Source organism: Chaetodon auriga, chromosome 21 (genome assembly GCF_051107435.1).
Source record: "Chaetodon auriga isolate fChaAug3 chromosome 21, fChaAug3.hap1, whole genome shotgun sequence".
Lineage (NCBI taxonomy): Eukaryota > Metazoa > Chordata > Actinopteri > Chaetodontiformes > Chaetodontidae > Chaetodon > Chaetodon auriga.
This window is the reverse complement of record NC_135094.1, coordinates 13,473,038-13,493,497: the sequence shown is the minus strand read 5'-3', so window position 1 is coordinate 13,493,497 and position 20,460 is coordinate 13,473,038. Positions and strand designations below refer to the sequence as shown.

Below are 20,460 nucleotides of genomic sequence, written 5' to 3'. Positions count from 1 at the left end.
ACAGAGGGAACATCATGCCATCAGTCTTGAATCTTGGATGTGATCAAGGGAAAAAGAGACTTTCACTGTCACGCTGGACGGCATCCATGTTTTCCTTGCTATCGACACCTAAATACTGTAAATGTGACATAAGGCTTCTGACTTGTGCAATGGCTGATCGATTTGTTGAAGTGAGTTTGGAATGACCGCTGTCGTCAGCTAATGCAAAAGTTTTTTTTATTAACCACTGGCTCAGATTTACCATTCGTCCACTATATCATACTGTATATGTTTACGGTCTGACTTTCTTGACCTGATGGAAAATATTTTTTGTCCATTTTCTGGTCACTTCCACGCACCAAGGCAAAGTGTAATCCTACCTCTTGTGCATAAAACATCATGACAATAATTGATAATAATTACTAGCCATGCACAGCAAAAGCAAAATAAACCACATTAAATCAAGAATCTAACATGTGACTCATCCCTGAGAAAACTGGCACGCTCGCAACCTTGAACGCATCCTAATTTACCATCCCATTCCTCAAGAGTTCTCCCTGACATACTGAATTATAAGGGGGCATATTCGTATGCCTGATTGGCCTTAAGCCGTGTTTCGGGGGCGTTGTGAGTACACCACACAGACAGCAGATCGGCTTGGTAGCGTAGTAGCGTATGTAAATGCACTCTCCTATGACTCCAGCCCACCACAAGGCATGTAGCCGAGAGTGGGAGTCAAGGCTGATTGTGTCGAGGGTACTTCTAGATAGAGATAGAACACCCACTACTGTAGCGTTCTCCAGCAGAGGAAGAAGTTATACGAGGGTTGCTTGTTAGGACACGCTTGCTTTGGAATGCAGGGACCAAGGGCCCCCCAAATGGAGAGAGAGAGAGAGAGAAAGAAAGAGGGAGTGAGCGAAAGGTTAGATCAGGAACACATCTACTGTCAACAAATTTGAGGCTAATGAAGAATGAAGCTTCACCTCTTTCTTTGGCAGGGGCTTGCAGCTCCATTTTTTTTTGGTGAGCTGCAAGGGTGCTATCTGGCCTGTCACCTCGAATTTCTCTCCTCAGCCAAACCGGAGGAACGGAAAGCTCGGTGCTTCCTCCTCCATCGAAGGCTGGGTTTTCTATGCCTACCAGAGCGGCTCTCTCCTCTCTGCCTGACAAAATAAGTAGAAACATAAATATAAATACAAACACTGACATGAAGGGGCAATACAACAGTTAGGTCAAAGCGACTCGTAAAAAGAAAAAAAAGCAACAAAGCGCGTTTAATGACAGCCGTTTTTCTTTTCGTTATTGGTGATTTCCCTGCCCCAAAATGTTCAAGCGCATCCTACTCGACTGACACTAAAACACAATTAGGTTAAAATTAAATCAGAATCTTGCAAAGGAGGAGAAAAAAAGAGAAGAAGAAGAAATGATTAAAATAATTACAAATTGCGCCCTGACAAGCAAGAGCAAAATTTAGCCCAAAGCCATTTGTCTGTAATTAGTTAATTAATCCTTACACAAATTATGAGCAATAACTCATCAAGCAGGACTCACCCATCAGAAATTCAGCCGACTTGGATTTCTTCTGCTTAGGTTGCTGCAGAGCCTTCTGCTGTAACTTCTGGAGGGAAATTGTTAAATGAATAAATTAGCTGCAGAATGAAGATCATCATTTATGATCCGCAACTAACGCAGTATTTTAAATATGGGACGACACTAAAATGTCATTTAATTTACATCGCCGCTAAAGGGGTCAAGCACTAATTGAACAACAGGAGTGGAAAAGAATTTAATCATAAATAGATAAGAAAAGTTGACATGAATGTGTAATGAAGGTCACATTAAAATACTTCCTCCTTGTTTCTAAAACGAATGGGCAACAACACTCTCTCCTGGAAAATTATGCATTTTTACACAGGCTGCATCAGAGTACACAGACTTGGTGTGCAAATGAGTATGGAAATCCAGGCACACTCCTCATTACTTCCATTCACATGAACTCAACCTAAAAAAAAAAAATCTCAAAAGGAGAAAGAAAAACAGTCTTTAAATACCAGGTCCCCTGTATTTTGTGAAACTTGGAGATAAATCTATCTATCTGCATGCTAAGTCAACGTTATTTGGCCATAGTGTTGTAGGTGGTCTGCATGGCATGGCATGGCATGGAAAACAGAAAGGAGGAATGTATGAAAGCAAGTATGGGTTCCTTTGAAATCAAGAGTATGTGGAACAAACTCCGCAGTCCCACATTTCTCTCGTTTCTGCGGACAAGCAGAACAATACGAAAGCTGAGGTAAAAGACATAAGCAGTTGTTTTGGTTATGGATATGTTTACATAAGAATGCACCATATAAAAGAGCTCTGTTGCTCAAAGCGTATGGAGCTTTTTAAGCATCATTTTATGCAGATTTCAATGATGAACTGTGCTCATGCCCATGAACAGCATGTATTTGTATACAATATTTAATTTCAAAGGCAAAATCAAGGGGCAGAATGAGTGGGGGGCTTATTTCAACTCTAAATGACAGTGCAATTAAAATAGAGAAGGACTACTTCCAGACCAATCTGGTAAGAGGAGTTTTTGTAAATCTGTTTTTACATTCAACAAGCCCTACAGCAAGACATTCATTTATACCACTGAGATTAATGCTTATCTAATTGTAACTTATTTAAAAACCATTTTCTTTTCGACTGGGTACCAATCAGTTTTTCTGAGTTTCACATACTGTGGAGTATGAGACTGGCAGATTCGGCACATGGTCTCCTTGTGTTTTCTTGTGTTTTCTCTCCACTTTTACGCACCTTTTTGTGCGAGACAAATAGTGTTTGGGTGCATATGCAAATTGAGAAAGTCCCTGAAACAATTATGGGAAAATTAATCAGGTAATTTTACTAATAAAAAAAATTGCACACAATCACCATTTGCTTTGTATTACACCCGGCCTGTTTAACAATATTGTGTTGTAAACTAAAGCGGCCGTTTAAATAAGCTACATGACATTTACATTCATTATGTGGTATTAAAATTTTGATCGTTATTGGAACCTCACAGCTAATTCTGAAAGCCTTAATGAACAAACTGGAAATAATATACCTCTACTGTAAATTCTATTTTTACTTGATAGTGTAATATTGTTGTTCAGTCATTTAATAGCACATACTGTGAAAGTTATTGTTGGCATTGATCTGTTTTCTTGCTCAAGTAATTAATTATCATATTAAAATAATGAAGGAGGATAGCGCTCTTTATTTTGCAAATTATTGTTTTTGCCCTTTGGGCTAAAGGCACTTTGCAGAGATGAGCAAAAATCAAAGGAGAAATCACATTAAGTTTTATCTTAGGCTATACAAATGCATTGTTTATCACCCTAATTACTGCACAGAATAATCTGGAATATCATCAACGCTGCACTGTAACAGCAGCCATAAACTTTCAAGATGACTTGAGATTTTATTTCTCCAAAAGTTTTTTTTTTTTTTTTTTTTTGCCTGTTTGATTCTCTTCCTTATGTAATTGTCACATCCGTTCATATTACTTCTCCTCTGGGCACCGTTTTGTTTTGGTCTCATTTCTAGCTGCGCCCTTGTTTTTCACCATGCAAAGTAAATTAGCTCCATGTCCTGCAAATGTCAATAAGTCCTCTGATTACTATGAATGTATTCTTGCCTTAAGTTCAGTTTCAGTGAAAAAAAAAAAAAGAAAACACACAAGGGAAAGTACACAGAAGGAGTACAGTACATACACCCCAGGCCTAAAGCTTTGGGTCATTGTCACTAAAAATCTAATCCACACAGCGCCATGTGAGCCTCTCTGTCTTGAGAGCTAAGAAAAATGCCTGGCTCTCATCTCGCTCCCAAGACCCCACTGACATTGACAGCATGCTCCTTGTAATACAAGGACTGTTGTTTAATGTGCCATAACTGGATGGAGCATGCAGATGTTGCATTTCTAAAACGATAAACAACAATTCAATCCTGAGGAGAAAAAAAGTATCACAGAGGTTCATGAAGTAAAGTGGATTTTTAGAGGCTGGAAAGGCTGTTCAGTGCTAGTTCAGAATAGCGATAGCAGCTGTGTAAACTGTCCCAGTGCAGGGTAAGATTTCTTATCATTTGCCAGTCACACTGCACATAAATATGTTAAATTTATGACGCTGCACCAATATTACATGCCAAGAAATGTGGGTATATTACAACATGCATATACAGTAGCACAACACAGCAGCCCCTGAGTTCATTCTCTTGTCATCTGAAGGCATCCTCCCCTTTAAACTGTCACACTTTCCTCATTTTCCTGTGCAGCACACAGAATGCAAAATCATTTAGAACTGGTGACAAAAAAAAAAAAACATCCATGACTTTTTTTTTCTTTCCCTTTCTTTCTTTTTTAAATGTGATTGTTGTCAAAAGGAATTGAGCACAACAATGCCTTGTTCAGTTCTTGTTGCATTCAAAGGCATAGCTAGAAGGGCTTGGGGAAGACCGCTTGCTGCTAGGGGCTGGTGGGCACAGACCAGCTAGAAAGTGAATTTTGCATACTGTACGGATCATCGCCCAGTTCAGCCCAGTCACATTGAATCTGCCATCAACCAATTGTGCTTCATGAAACCGTCAACCCTCATTTACGTCTGCCTGTTTTCTTCCCCACGCAGCTGTAAACAAGGCCCCAGCTTTGAGCTGTCTTCCTCTGTCCCTGCGCGCGCTGCTTGCCAGGGGAGCAGAGACAGCAAAACCTCGGCTTCACAGAGCTACTTAAAGCTACCATTTGCAGACAAGCGCCCCTGTGCGCCAGGCATAGGAGTCAAGGACAAGAGCGTTTCTGGAAATGACAGGAGTTTTACGAGCTTCACGCACAGATCCCTGGACATGTTTTGTCTCTTCCTTGAGTTTTAATTTGTGCTCAAGAATCTGAGATATTAGGTTTGTGTTTGTTCTCAGGCGATTCTGTCAGCGGGCTCCTTAGTGTCATCAGAATGTGAATGGAAATTAAAGTGAATAAATTGACTTAATATAGATATATGTGTGAATGTATGTCATAACGGGTTGTAACAAAATGAGGGGACAATAAAGATGAGCCAGAATGCCTCAATGAATCAATGAATCAATAAAAGCCAGTCAAAATGTCTTGATTTGCTTTTAATGTTTACAGTCTCTTTTTATCTATCAGGGTTAAAAACGGCCATATTAATGAAATGTCATAAGTATAATGAAAACATCTACAAAGCACCTTATTCAACTCACTAAAGATAAGGTTAGCATTTTGCTTCAAAGGCATGCAAAGCCAATTCTCCCCCTTAAAATGTGAAACCATCTTAATTTATAGAGCAGCCTTATATGTGCACGGTAATTGTGACCCACCAAACAGTTTCTTATTAAACAACAACCGCGTCAGTTGGTGTAGACAGAAAACATAATTAGTATTCAAGCTTAATTAATCTACGCTGGCCCCCTTTAAGTGAATTAGTCAATTATTTATGCATGTGTGCTCCTTTGATGCTAACAGATTATGTATGTTACTGGAAAAAACCTTGAAAAATGACTTTGAAAACTTTCCACCATAAAATGTCACTACAAGCTTCTGCACTGGCTTAGAAATGTCAGTGAAGACCATGAATAGAGGATGATTATAAACAAAAAATAAATCTTCCTTGGCCGAACTGCCAAACTTGTACAAATTGTCATTATTGCCAAATCACCATGCCAGATATTTCAGTGCCTGTCATGGAAACATTGCAATTCATTGTCCAAAATCCTGAGCAAAAGACCAGATAAATCAGCCAAATATGTACTTTTTGTGTGCCCTAATCCGTGGAATGGAAATCTAACACAGGTCGGATCAAGGTCTTTCCTAGGATCATGGGAACTCCTTGGGATTTTCAAGAGCCTTTTTGTTTTTACCCTTGAGAACCAGGCACTGGCCTCTGCACCCCTCAATCCCCCATTGAGAACCCAGAGGCAGCGCAGAGGAATGCTAAATGTCAATGGTCAGACTGCAGCAGCACCTTCAGAGAGAGAGAGAGATGGAGGTACAAGGCCTGACCTCCTTGTGTTCAGCTACGCTGCTATGAGGGGCCAGAAGTGAAACTGTACTCACGCTACTTAAGGTGTCCATCTCCACAAACTGCGAAAGATCATCACTGGCCGACCCCGATCTCTGAACTCTGGCAAGCCCTGCGAAACAGAATGTGTGAAAATACGGTGAGAAATGTGTCAAAACAAACAAGATAAATCTAAAGTTGTACAGCTCGCAGGAATCTGAACCACACACGAGGACAATCTGTTATTGACTTAAAAGTAAAACTTTAAATTTGCCTTATAATTCAAAGTTTGTTGATGCTATTAGAGCTCTTTTAATAGCTTACTGTGCAGCACAGAATCCTTCATTCCATGCAGTGTTACACTACCTCCCTGCAGCTTGTGTGTTTAAAACTGTTATCTCTGCAGTGCATCTCACAGAATAAAGGACAATAAACACCATTTATTATCACAGATAACAAATTATTTGCCCTGATTATTCAAATAGTTTATTCATTTACATCTGATACAATATCATTTGGTATTTTTATCGTCTTTTCCTATGGTAATTCACATGGCTTGCACAAGTTTCTGCTGAAATAGCAAAACAAACCCCAGGCAAAATGTGAAAGATTATCCCATACCATGCGAGCTAGGATGAAATGCTATACTTTTTCACACTGAACACTGCTCCACTGGGTGTGATTGAAAAACATGTAAAGCTATTGAATCTGTGGTTTGTATATGTGAGGGAAAATGAGTGTTGTAACAAGTGGGCCAGTGTTTTTGTAATTGTTTCAAATTACACTCTGCGTAATAACTCAGTGAAAGTAGAGCCAGTGTGCGGTCCGTACACATTAACTAGGCAAAGACCACAGGATATCCATGCACCTTATCACGGCCCACAAAAAAAACTTGATTGTGTAAACAACTGTGGAGACTAAAACTCTTTAGCTATATTTCCAGCTGTGTCTATTTGTGTCGAATGGCGCTTATCACCAGCTACACAAAAGAGGGATAATACTTTTAGATAAAGAGCTACTTTGCAGCACTTCCTTTACATGTGTATTTTATTGAATTAAAGACACCCTAACAGCCCTGCTTTTCATTTGCTGAACTGAACTTCTGGGTTACTAATAGAGCTGCGCATGCATCCGTGCATGTGTCTGCTTTAGCCAGGCTGTAAAACTGTGATGCTGTGAGAAAAATAAGTACATTAGTTGTTAAAACTGCACGCCTCCTGCCAAACACTGGCTCCCTAACCAATGAGATTGCCAACACCATTGTTAACCACATAAATGGCTGACTCACTTTTCTGCTTGAGGTTCAGGCTTTCTGTCAAAAGTCACATGCAAATATATTACAGTAAGTGCAACACAGCCCTGAGATCCTGCAGAGTGTGATGTACTTGCTGGACTTGAGTTAGGATCAGTCCAAAGAGATGGCCGTGTATGAGTTCACTGCTGAGTTAAATTATCTCATGAGCAATACACTCATGAAAGCGCGCACTTCCAACACCAGTCAGCACGCAGCTACATTATCTATACTGGGTTTCCTTGCAAATATATTTGTTTCTGACCCGCACACCACAGCGCTGTTTCCTGCTTTAATCCCAGCAACATGCCAGGATCTGGTCAGAGTTTAAGCGCAGAAAGACCAAACTGTTGTCAATTGATTGCTGTTTTGAATTTTTGGAGCTGAAATATCTCAACTTTTAAAGATGCCACTCCATGACTTCTTCTAGACCTTCTTTCTGCACAAACCAGTGTTCAAAGGTTCTCAAAATTATGCAAAATTTTGTGTAATACCTCCCTTAACAAATGGCTTCTTGGCCTTCTGCCAAACACCCTAAAATCCCCTGACCTTTTTAGTTAAACTTTGTATAGTTTGCATAAATGAAAGTGTTGTGAATGAGAAAGTTGTTATTTATTATGCCTGAAGTCTCTAAATAATGAGTTGCATTAACAAAATAAATTGCACAATAGTTACTCAGAAAGAAAGTCTATACATTGTTCATCTAAAATGACACGACGCTATATTTGACTCTTTTTTTTTTCCGTCTCCCTCTCCTGCCCTGAGAATGACCAGCTCCTCTGTCATCTAGTCAGCTAAGCTCAATCAACCCTTAATCCAGAATGACAGTGGGGTCTGTGTTGCACTAGACAAGGCACTTCCCCTCTTCTATGGCATAGTGCGACCTGAAATCTTCGCTTGACATTCTTTTTCTTCTGCACGAACATGGATAAGGGATGTAATTCAATAGTCACCGAGGGACAGGGCACCGTGCACCAAAGAATATTTTATTTGCTTGTGGACAGAGGCCTTTTCTTAGTGTCTGACAACAGCCAGTCTCCCTAAAGACATGGAGTTGACACAGCTGACAATAAGGGTAGAAAAAGGGCAGGCTGGTTCTTCTTCGCTCGGCAGTGGAGACATTTTGCATGCATACTTACTCTAAATGTACTCTTTGCACTTTCCAGTGCACTTACAAAGGCATATATCAGGAGTCCAGTGAGCAGCAGTGGAGTATATTTGAGTGAATTCATGCAGGCCTGTTGCATTTTATATATGGGAATTATGAGTGCTCTTCCTCTTCCTCTTCCTTTGTAAATACAGCTTAGATATGAAAGTATGTCATTCGATCTTACTGCACTCTAAACCAAATCTATCGCAAACAACTGCACATTAGATTAGTAACTGTAAACATGCATATTGTTTATGTTTAGGATTAAGAGGTATGTTACCTTGTGAGGCCCGAATCCTTCCACTTCATGGTCAGCTACACCTCAGTCACCAAGGTGACGATGACGCAGTTCCCCTCACACACACATGCACACACACATATCCAGGTAGACACAGTGTCAGGTAACCTCCTTGTGTTCACTTTCACTTCCTGAAACAAAAAGTATAGGAGAATTAAATGATACACCTCTCAAATGTTTAAAATCCACTAGATCTCAGGTTTCTACCTGCTGGATAAACCATGTTATAAATGAAGTTAAGCAAAAGGAAAACTAGAATGTTAAAAGTAGGAGCTGTGTGTTGTTTAAATTCAGGAGGAAGGAGAGATATCTGACACGGCTCAATGAATGCCATTACCAGAACAGTAACCGTTGACTTGTGCCATGAAAAAGTTTCATCTGTGTGTCTCATGTACCAGATGGCAGCGCTGTTTGTGTTTTAAATGATGTTTCATTATTAATGGGGAGTGTGGCGTGGCACTCCTTCAAAGAGACGTTCACTTATTGTTTAACCAGAGCCAGAGATATCACAGGCTGCTTTATCACCTCTCTGCGCCGATTACAATCAACTCCCCCAAACTGAAGGTAAAGTACTCCCACTGTTTTGTAATCCTCCATTATGTATATGAAAATTCACACAAAAGTTTCCCCACATGCATTATTTAGCGGGGAACTGCACACAATGTATTTCTCAGCCAAAGACAACCCAGCAAGCTTTACAGCTGCTGTGAAGAATAAGGTACAAAACACCCGGCGGATTGGCCCGCTCATGTTTGGCAGAAGGCGTATTAACAGTAATGTCCCCCTTAGAAGAGATCATGAACTCCAACGAATGCTTCCCTTGGAACCAACAGTCAGACTGTGCTTTATATATGACTGCGAAGCCATAAGGCCATTTGTGGCCTTTTCAGCTGGGGAAGAGAGATTGTACATAGCAATGAGTAGTCCTCATTTGTTTTGTAAATATTGAGTCAATGCTGTACATAAGCAGCTGTGGCTCAGGAGGTACAGCAGCTCTTCTACTCATAGAGGGTCAGTGGTTCAATCCTCCAGTCTGCATGTCCGAATGTTCTCGATCAAAATACTGCAGCATCTCTGAATGTGTAGCTCAGAACCATCGTGGTGCACTTTGGCCAAAGTCATATCCATGAGGCGTATGTGAATGGATGAATTTTGACATGTGTTGTGAGCATATATGCATGCTATATGAATGCAGTCCGTGTAAAGTTTATGATTCATGCTGTGAACTCTGCTCTGTTCATTCAAGTGACCCATATTACAGTCTCTCCTCCAATAACGCTGACAACAATCAGAGGTTAACAAGGCACAATAACACATCATTAATGCACATTCTGATCAATGCAGTGCGTGCAAAGGGGATCCTCACAGGCCCTATATTAAAAACCACTGGGATCTTTTTTTTTGCTCATTAAGCTGGTTAAATGTGATCTAAATAAGATGCCCACCAATTTGGACCTCCCATTACCTGGCTAAGCTGTCGTTGATCGTTTATGCGATTAAATATAGACCTAAATCTCCATCTTATCCAATTAATTCTCCGTGCAGGCATGAGAGTGGCTAATGATGTTATCTTTACTAATTAACCTGTATAGGGATTCAACTCCAGGACAGGGGATTGTTCATCCTTCATCCAAGTGTTCATTATTATCATTACAATCATTATCATGAAGGGGCTAACTTATGATGTTGGCCATTCCATCACCATTAATCTAGATTGAGTCCCCTTTTTTTCTATTTTGGGGAGGGGGATCCTTTGGGGTCATTTTTAATTATCACTAAAAGGATGGGAATTGTAGCAAAGCCGAATAAGTTCAGTTGTGGTCACAGCAATCACCAGAATCCCATGAGACCGTGTTACACAGATGTGATTTGACTACTTATGACTGAGGGGACGTCTCTGGGTTTGCTGTGTTTAGGGCCCTGCACCCTGCATGCTGCGAAACTCTCCTCGCAGTTTTCTGTCAGCTTTCCCACTGAATGTCAGCTTCAACCTATTAACACAGCAGACTTGGAGCAGATCAATAGCCCTCATTGGGCCATGTGTCATTAGTTAATCGGATATTGATGAGGGTATTGACACGCACCTAATTAATCTCAGGCCCAGCGCCGGCTTTCATATGTTTCCTTAATTATGCACTTCATCTTAGTCCTGATACAATCAGCACGCTGCCGCTTCCTGTTTGACAGTGAGTAAAAGTTAGTTGTCAAGTCTCACTCTTGTATTTCAAGTTTTTTTGTTCTTTTTAAGCCGTTGCATGCAGCAGCAGCAGTGTAGAAAAATATGATACATACTATATAATATTCTCATTTAAATTTGTTGTAGTGTTATTTTGGTAAATAACAGCTGTACAAATAAACAACACATGCATGTGGTGTAATTAGCAAATTCGGCATTAAAGCATCTTTTTACCACCCTCTTATGTAAGGTGTAACGTGTGTGTACATACAGTACATATGTATAAGAGCTGCTTAATTATGTATACATGTAACCTTGTGTTCATGTATGTGCTACTAGATATGAGCTCATATCAATGTGCTTTTTGTGCACCTGCGTGTGTGTGTGTATGTGCATGTGTTGACGCACACAGACTGATCAATAGAGCTGCGCATTAGCGCGCTGGTGTACAGATGAGAGAGCACCTGAAGGTGACCCTGACTACTGGCATCACCACAGGGCTCCAATAAGCTGCTCCTCAACCGCTGCTCTGCAAACCACAAATCTCCAACTTTTAGCCTGCTGCTGTTGGTTTGATTATTGTTTATAGATACAGCCGAGAATTAAAGTATGGCCCGCAGGCAGCATAATTATTTACAGCTGAAAACTCATATCATTACCAGCATGCTCCTAATTGCCAGAAGTAATATCAATGTTAGTTGATTAAGTGTATTTTTTTCATCTTCACTCTCCATAATGTGCAGAGATTGTTTTCCCTCAGCATATGGGGTGACGGTTTATCTCAATACAGCTGTTCATCTGGCTTCACTTCTTTCTTTTCCTTTTTTTTTTTTTTTTCACTGTTCATTCCAAAATACAATATTGCAGCATCTTCAGAGGGTAGCGATCGATTGCTCCACTTTTTGTAGTTTGCTCACAAGGTCAAAGAAAACACAGGAGATTCATCTTTCATTGCTCAAAAATAATTTATCTCTGTAAAGATTTTCCCTAAATAGACACACATGTGACTTACAGGGGCAGCGGCAGACGTTTTGACTCAACGTGATGTCAGAGTTAAAGAGAGAGGCCAGTAGGCTGAAAAGCTACCTCTAATTCACAATCAAATGATTAATTAAAACAAATGTTTATTTGGCCTCGACCCCCCCTCCCTCTGCATTGAACATGTCAAAATATTTCATCTCGTATTTAAGGCAGCAAGAGAGATGAGGCTATTAATAACGCCGACTGTGAAGGGGAAAATACATAAACCTTGAAGGCTACTTTATTATTCACATGTAGATTACTCAAACAGGAATGTGGCTGCACTCCAAACCTATTTCTTGGACCTGAGCATGCACTATGTGTGTATTATGGTATGGCGTAGCTCTGTCTGAACACTACTGTTGTTTCTGGATTCTGGTTTCTAATCAGGAGTCCATGTATCGTTTAGTTCAACTTTTGGGTTCTCAATTTCTTAAGTTATTTTTTTCATACTTGCTTTGCTTTCTCTTTGACCACAGAGTTCACGCGGCTTCGTCAGAGTGGGAGTGAGTGGCACTTTTTTTTTTGTTTTGTTTTTTTAAACTCTTGTAAGCCTCAACTTTGCTTCTGTCAAACTTGGGAGCAAATGCTGTGGAAGGAGGCTTGCCTTGCATGATACAGCACAAGCAATACATAAAGGAGAAGTCAAATTTTCCATCATATCCTTTGAATGCATCATATCTTGAGAGGAGAAAAGCTGACGTGGCCCCAAAAGATTGTGTCTATAAGGCAGTTAACAATCACAGGAATCCATCTCATGCTTCTAGAGTTAAAACTGTGCAGGGGAGTGGAATAATTGTTTAAAGGGCAATGCAAATAGTGATTAAAAGTGGGCCTAGGGTCATCATTAGGGCATGATCTCAGAGAAATTGAGAGCAAGAGGGGAATGTTTGAGAAACATCTTGCTGACCAACAATGGCCGTCTTGCATGTAACTGACTCCTCTATCACAAGGATTTATTATGCGCCTTGTGACAGGCAATGAAACTGCCCTTTGATGAGCACGCTGAGTTCGAGTTCACGCATGAAACGCTTGAGGAAGTTAGACAATTGTCGGGATGAAACTTTGTGCTATAAATACATTCTCTTTCTTTCTTTGTCATTCATTCTGAGATGCAGTGATGTCATTCCACGGCGAAGGTCTTGTGATCCCTTTTTAAAGATCAAGAGTCCACGGGCGGTGGTGTGTCAGTGGCGCCAAGGGTCGGCATGTATATGTTATGAAATACAGTCAGAGACGTTAAGCTACGAGGGCGAACTGATGAGTTCGAGTCTATCAGTTGCAAGAACCGCATGGTGATGACTCAAAATACAAAACTGGGAGATACTGATGATTCATTGATCTCATCAATTGAAATTTTATTCTGGTAATTCTTATGTAGTGTATAACAGTATATGTTACACTTTATTATCTTATTTGGAGTGCTAAAATATGGCAAAAGTCCTTTATGAAGACAAGTAATTACATTATGGGAAAGCTTTTTAAAATGTTTTAATATTAAGAGTTTATATTCTCTTAAACTCACATCTGCTGCTTCTCTGCTTTAAATAAAGAAGTTCACAATTGAGGGTGTTTTGCCAGCCAAATTAATTCAGTTAGTTTGCAGCTCCATTCATCTTCTTGACTTGACAATAAAGCCGATGTTTCAAGCCTGTCATTTGCTGAAAAGCAGGGTGATTATCGGCGCCCCTAACTACTTAACCGTTTGAATTCTCTGGAAATGGTGGCACGAGACGGTAGGATTGTTTCTGTAACAGTGGCAGTTGTTGCAGTAGTAGTCCTTTTTGGTGGTGTGTTACAGCCACCAGTTATAATTATTATAGATTTGTTTCATGCCTTATGAGAGACACAATCAGAGCTGTAGCAAATTCAAAACTTTCAACATTGCACTTGGGAATAAAAAGTGATGCCAAAGTTAGTAGATTCATCCAGAATTGGCCCAGAATTCTCAAATGAAATCAAGCTGTTGACTGTATTCAGAGTTAATCAACAGGATAATCTATAAGTTTGGCCTGCCATTACATGCACATGCACACATAATAGCATTTGAAGCTCTGTGAATGGATGTTTCTTACCAAAATGCACCTCGGGAGTCATATTTAAATTCTGATCTTACATTTCTATATACACAGGCTTCTATCTTTTTTATATAACTGGGAAAGTTTCGTGGCCATCTAAAAGCCTTGTAAGTAGTGCAACTGTCAGTCACAGGCAGGTATACGAACCACGTTGCTACTGTTGTAATGTTGTAAAATCTAACTTTTGATAAGTGTCAAAAAATATGCCTTGACATTTATTTATGGAATTTATTGATAAGCAGCCACATGGAACAAGATTTTTTTTTTTTCTTTTACTTTTTGGTAAAACTCATACTCATTGAAGCATTGGTGTTAGCAGGAACAACTAATGCTTTCTACAGGAAACTCCATAGAGAGGCTTTATAAGCGTGCTCATTTACTGATCACTCACAAGGATATGAGGCAGTTTGAAGTAACAGACCAGGAAGTAGTTTGTCCAGAATGGACTCCTGCTGTAAGAGCACCTAGCTGCTAGAAATGAGATCAGCCCTGATCTCCCAGGTCACAAGCTAACCCACACGTCTGTCTAAATATCTAGGAGAATGTTTGAAATGTAAATGTCTTCAATGACCAACTCCACTCCAGCTTGTCTTCAATGGACACGCAACGTTGACCCTTCGGGCATGCTCATTGAACTATTCATAGACTGTGCGTCCTCTGCCTCCTGCCTTTTAAGTTTTTAAAGGGTATAATGTTCACTCTGTGAGTTTAACCTAGATCTCTTTTGAACTTTTAATGATCCATTTCCTACAGTTAATGATTCAACACTAAGTTTACTACTGTGTGTGCACTGACATATTAACGGACAGGCAAAGCAAGGACACATTTAGATGCATAAGTTAACTGAGGTAACACTGTATTTCTCTTTTCCTCTTTCTCATTTCTCATGTTTTAACACACTGAATACTGTATATTTCAGCATTTACAATTTTGTAATCTAATTGCGTTTTCACCACCACAGTGACAACAGTAGCAACTGATGTCCCAATGCTAACTCCACAAATCCACTGTCACTGCTTCCAGAAATCCGTGCACAAACCGAGCCTTGTTTGTTGTTATACAGCATGTTGAACAGCAGGTTTACTGCAGCTTTGTTTTTTTTTTGTTTTTTTGTACAGCATAAAAAAAACACAAGCCTCAAGCAACAGAAATTACTGATAATTAAGCTATTTTAGTTTTAGCCAAAACAGCAGGAAACAAAAGACTTGCAATATTCAAGAGAGTGATCTCTCTATTGAATATTGCAAGTCTTTTTTTTTAAATTTACACCTATCTTCTAAGTGTAAATGTGAGGCTAAAGAGGCTAAACTTGGTGTACCTGAAATAGCTAAGCTAATAAATGGTGACAGAGCTAGCCAGCTAACTATACATTACAGTAGCCTGAGTTAAGCTAGGCCTCTTAAAGCTTGCTAGCTAGCTAGCTAACAGCATGAACAGAAACCTTAAGGTCCAGTTACTTACCCCCGACTCTCCATCCCTCCTCTTCCTCAATTTATATTCCAAGCTTCAGTTTTTTATTATCATAATTATCATTATTAATTCACCTGTGGACAAGCTTGACAACGCAGGAAAGCTAACGACACTGTCTCAGATGCTCTTTCATGTTCAGGAACACAGTGGGCGATGAACCGGGAACACTGACCCCTGCTGGTCTTTGACAGCCTGGTGAACCATCAAGACCAGCTTCAAACCAGCTAAAACCTGCAACCATCATAAGCTGGTTTAAGCAGTTTTTTTCAGCGGGGAAGATTTGAAGCTTCATACACAAAAACTAATGCTAGCTAGATTCTGAAGAATATAGTTCTTAAAGCCATATAATCCACTGACTTTGTTGGTGAACAGTCTATTTGCTGTGAGATGAACGGCATTAACAGTTCCTGTGTGGAAGATGTCTAGGCGGAGATGAAAAGTACATAAAAGGCAGAAGTCAGTGTTAATGCGGTTGAATTATGATGTTAGTGTAGCTCGGGCTTGCTAATTCTTTAATTGTTTTCGTCATATTCTACATTTCAGATCAACATCCATCAGAACTCAGACTACGGTCTGTGTTAGGAATTGACACAATATTTGTTAGTTGGGTTGTATAGTGATTCCTTTAAGTGTAGTGTGGGTTTTAAAGTCTATTGTTTACATTCCTTCTTAGAAAATTCTTACCTAAGTTTATGTTCCTCTATCTCTCCTGAATCTCCATAAAACCCACTTTAAATGGAGAGCACCAATGCTAAAGCACCTTTTGGAGCTTTATAACTGTGGAGCAACTTAGAGTATTGACTGATGTTCAATTGAGCACTTTCCCTTGAATGTGTCTTGTCATCTCTGGCTCTCTCTTTCTCCGCGAGACAAAAATTGCAGCCAAAGAGAGCGCAGTCAAAGCTGAAGGCAATCACAGCACTGTTCTCACATGAGCGGGTGTTAGATGTAGGCCTGTGTGGGGCAAGTGTAAGAGCTCAATATCTCCAGCACATGAAGTTATAAAGAAGACAGAAGCAAAGCATCCTCTGTTGTATAAAAGTCATACATCGCTCGCAGGCACCAAAACACAAAAGAAGTTGAGCCGTGAACGTATTATGAAACAAGATTGGAGAGTGGCAAATTGGTAATTAGCCTCTACGTTGCAAATGAGCATTACAGTCTTGCTTATGACTTTCCTCTCTGGTCCCCAAAGCCTCTTCTATTAATTTAGCTCTGAGGGGCCATCCATAAACAGGCTGAATAAGCTGTTAGCCTTAAAGACGAGTGCAAATGAAGGGCTGGCTAAATATGCTGAAGGTAACACAGATAGCGAAACATTCAATACTCAAATTACAGTGAGCGGAGAGGGGAGAAAGTAGGAATAAATGAGTTTTCTCAGGTATAGCTGGAACCAGGCACATTTTTGTGTAATTTCGTCGAAAATGTGCCGTAACAATTCTAAAAGAATTTGAACTCTTTTCTTATAACTATTTTGGAAATTTATATTTGACTATATATCTTTAATGGACAACCAAAACGGTCTCACGGGATTGATAAAAATAGTGGGATGCCGTATTCATTTGCTGTTCGTTACAAAAAACTCAGGGAAAACTGGCTCTTGACCATTTTTGCTTCAACCTATTAATTACAAATTCACCGTATGCAATTTAATGGACCAGAAGTAAATTCAAAAATATAATGTTTAAAACAAAATCATTGTGTTCACAATGTGGTGAATTCGTCCATACGTAGAGACAATAAGCTCTGACTATTAGTAAGCTTTTCTTCATGTACTGGCTTGGCACAATATGCCTGCCTGGCATCGTTTGTCACATATCATGTTCTGTCTCCCGGCTTTAATGGAAATTGCTCTGAACTCTTGAAATTCTGTCTCCCTCCCTCGTGAGGTCAGTTTCCTGCTTCAGAATTCATTCAGCCCTCTGGTTGTCTTGCATAAGAACAAGTACAGCCCATTACTACCAAATGAAAAGGAAGTAAGACTGAAACTTCCAAATTAATTTACAGTAGAACACACCTTACAGGTAACTGACTCGAGTTTGATGTAATTACTCCAGAAACCATAAATGGCTGTAATTGAGAAAAGGCCTACAGCATACAAGGATAACAAATGGCAAGATAATGGAGGCAGTGAAAGTCTTAGCTATCCAGATTGATGTTAGGGAGAGAAATATCTGGCTTCTTGAGATGGGCAATTCTTGCAAATACACCTCACCAACACTGGTAGCACTGCTGCCCTGTGCTTGCCCTCCCCTAAGCATGCCGCTTATATTCAGATGAGCCAGCCATTAGCTCTAAGTGGTCTTTACCCCCAAATTCTGCCATTTCACAAATTAGCCAATTTTCAACATTAGATGTTAGCCAGTGGCTAGGGTCAAAAGGTCAGCTGTGGTAAATATGAGGTGCAAACCTGCAGCTAAGGGGATTAATAAGGGCTCGTTCAAAAGCACTTAAATGGAGCGTGCAGCACATTTACTGCAAAGGACCATGGATGCTGGCTATTCAGGATGAGTGACATTTCATCTTTTAAAATATTTCACTGTGACTGAGCTATGCGCCGCTCTGACCTCAGCTATGGATGGCACAGGTTTTTAAAGCCATCTCTCTCTGCTGTGGCCTACATAGTGTCCTAAATGGCCACTGCACGGTTTAATGCAATAGACAAAACAGCATTAAGCTTTTGCTCTGCACCAGAGTGGGGAGAAAGGCTAGTCAGCCCTGCAAAATAGACTAGGAATAGAGAGAGGAAGAAAAAGGGAGAGAGCACTCTCCCATCCCTGCCCTTCCACTCCATCGAGTATGCACCAGGGCAGACGGACATATGGGTGACGCTACATTCTTTAAAGAGAGTGAAGCGAATTCCTGACCCTCCCTCCCCACCCCCGTCCCTCTCTCCCGCCCCGTCGCTCACAAATTGCACGTTCGAATGTCAGACCTCCTCTTTATCAAACAAGTCCATTGTCTGCCAATTCGTGGGGCACTGACAAGAAGAGGCTAGCAAACTGTGGAAGCTCTCATCTGTGAATGAGTGTGTGTGTCTTTAGTTATGCTTGCTAGCTGTCATATTAGCATTCAGCCTTTTTAACATGGCGGCACACAGTCAGACACACAGCCAAAAAATCAATACAGCTTTGCATGGGCCTGACCCACATACAGTGAGGCCAGTGGCTGCTTAGTCGAGGCTGTTTCATTATTTTAAAAGCAGTTGTGTATCTGTGTGTGTGTGCATGGAGAATTTTGTCCATGCATGCCTGTGTGTGCATTTTGTGAGGTTTATAGGCATTCTTGTGAGCAAATGTTTGCGTATATACATTTGCGTGTGCACATGTGAGAGGTTGTGTGCCTGTTGACTTGGCTTAGGAAGAGTGCAAGTTTGTTTGTGAAAATGCACTGACACACATTTCTGCAAGTGTGTGTGTGTGCATGCGTGTGTGTCTAAACGTTGGGTCCGAGTGGGTGTTGAGTTCACACAAGCCCTTCCTGCTGCCTGACTTCACTGTCACTGATTGCAAGCGACGCAGAGCTAATAAAAGAGCAAAGCTGACTGTCAGCAGCGATTAGGCTGGCTACACAGACAAGACAAAGAGAGGGCAGAGCACAGCGGCATTAGCTATGGTCATTAAACAACTTGAGTCAAGGAGATTTTCAGACTAACCTGGTTTATTAAAGGGGAGGCAGTTTAGAGCTGTTTGCTGTAATTATGCAACCGCATTTCACACCAAAATCTTAATTGAATGCTTTCAAGTTTTGGACAGTGGAGATGAATTGCACACAGACTCCTGGCCTGTGTGGTGGATTTTTCAACAAGTATATGCAGGCATACATTCGTGTAAAAATGGCTTTATTGAGTGACATATGCAACAGCTATATGGAAAGAAATGCACTCAGAAAAACTCTTTTCCCAGTGAAGATCGCTCTGTAACAGCAGTAAGAAGGGCACAGGATGTCCTTAAAGACAGGACCTTCATATCACTTCCTATGGAATCCTCACAGTTCCTTCACAAAATAATCTTAATTGACAGTCCACTTACAGGCTTTTATCATTGCTTACATCTCACAGTCTTGCCTCAGTTGTCATGGAGTTGGTTCAGATCTGTTCAGGGTTTTGCGTAACAGGAAAAGGAAGTGATGTCCTTTTATAGTGCTGAACTGCATGTGAGTCAACATGAGCTGCAGTCAGATGCACAGCTGCAGAGTATGCCTGTATTGTGAGTGTGCGAATGGGTGTTTCTGGTAATATTATAATTATCACCTGTGACTGGTGGTCAGGTTGCATTTTTCCTGTGATTGTAGCGGACAAAAGCCAGTGAACACAATGTGCAGCAAAGCACAGTTGTCTGAGGCGGCAGTGACGTAGTCAGTCCTCCCAGGTCATTACAGTCTTCAATAACCTGTTTTATTGTGGGAGGTGCTCATCTTCAACCTTTATGTATTTGAAATTAAAACGTCCTATCCCTTCTGTTTGTTTGTTTCCTTGGTGCAGACATTTGCGAGCTCACAAACTCATATTGTTGCTCTCAAGCATACACACACATACACGCTCTTCCCACACTTTTGCAGATACTGTCTTACTAACATTCTCTATACAAACATGAATTGTTTCTTTTGTACTCACTACTTTGTTCATGCAAATGTACACAAACAGACACGCACAAAAACACATTGACTCAGTTCCAAGATTTCTTCCAGGCTGGCTGCCTTAGCAGGTACCTGTAGATCTCCTGACAAGCAGGTGGGGATTAGTAAGTCCCCTCTCTTTGCCTTTCAGCAGTGTTAGCTCTCTGACTGGCTGGTTGACTGGCTGACTGGCTGGCAGGGAGGTTGCCTCACCATCTCCCCCCACCCCCCCCCCCACCCCCGCCCTCAACATCATGCATACCAATGATATTATCTCTAGATAAATCAAATATGAAAGCGACTCATCTGCTTTTTTAGGATTAAGGGGGTACAAGTTCTGTGTGCA

At 40.6% G+C, this 20,460-nt stretch overlaps 1 protein-coding gene across 1 annotated transcript in view; it reads right to left on the bottom strand.

The window, feature by feature from the left end:
• ofcc1 (orofacial cleft 1 candidate 1) overlaps positions 1–20,460 on the bottom strand; it is a 149,517-nt gene that overhangs the window by 69,211 nt on the left and 59,846 nt on the right. The window contains exons 2-4 of the mRNA XM_076721595.1: positions 6,017–6,147; positions 1,527–1,597; positions 963–1,138 (exon numbers count right to left, since the gene is read on the bottom strand). Of these exons, the coding sequence (XP_076577710.1) occupies positions 963–1,138; positions 1,527–1,597; positions 6,017–6,147 (378 nt within the window). The remainder of the gene's footprint in view (positions 1–962; positions 1,139–1,526; positions 1,598–6,016; positions 6,148–20,460) is intronic.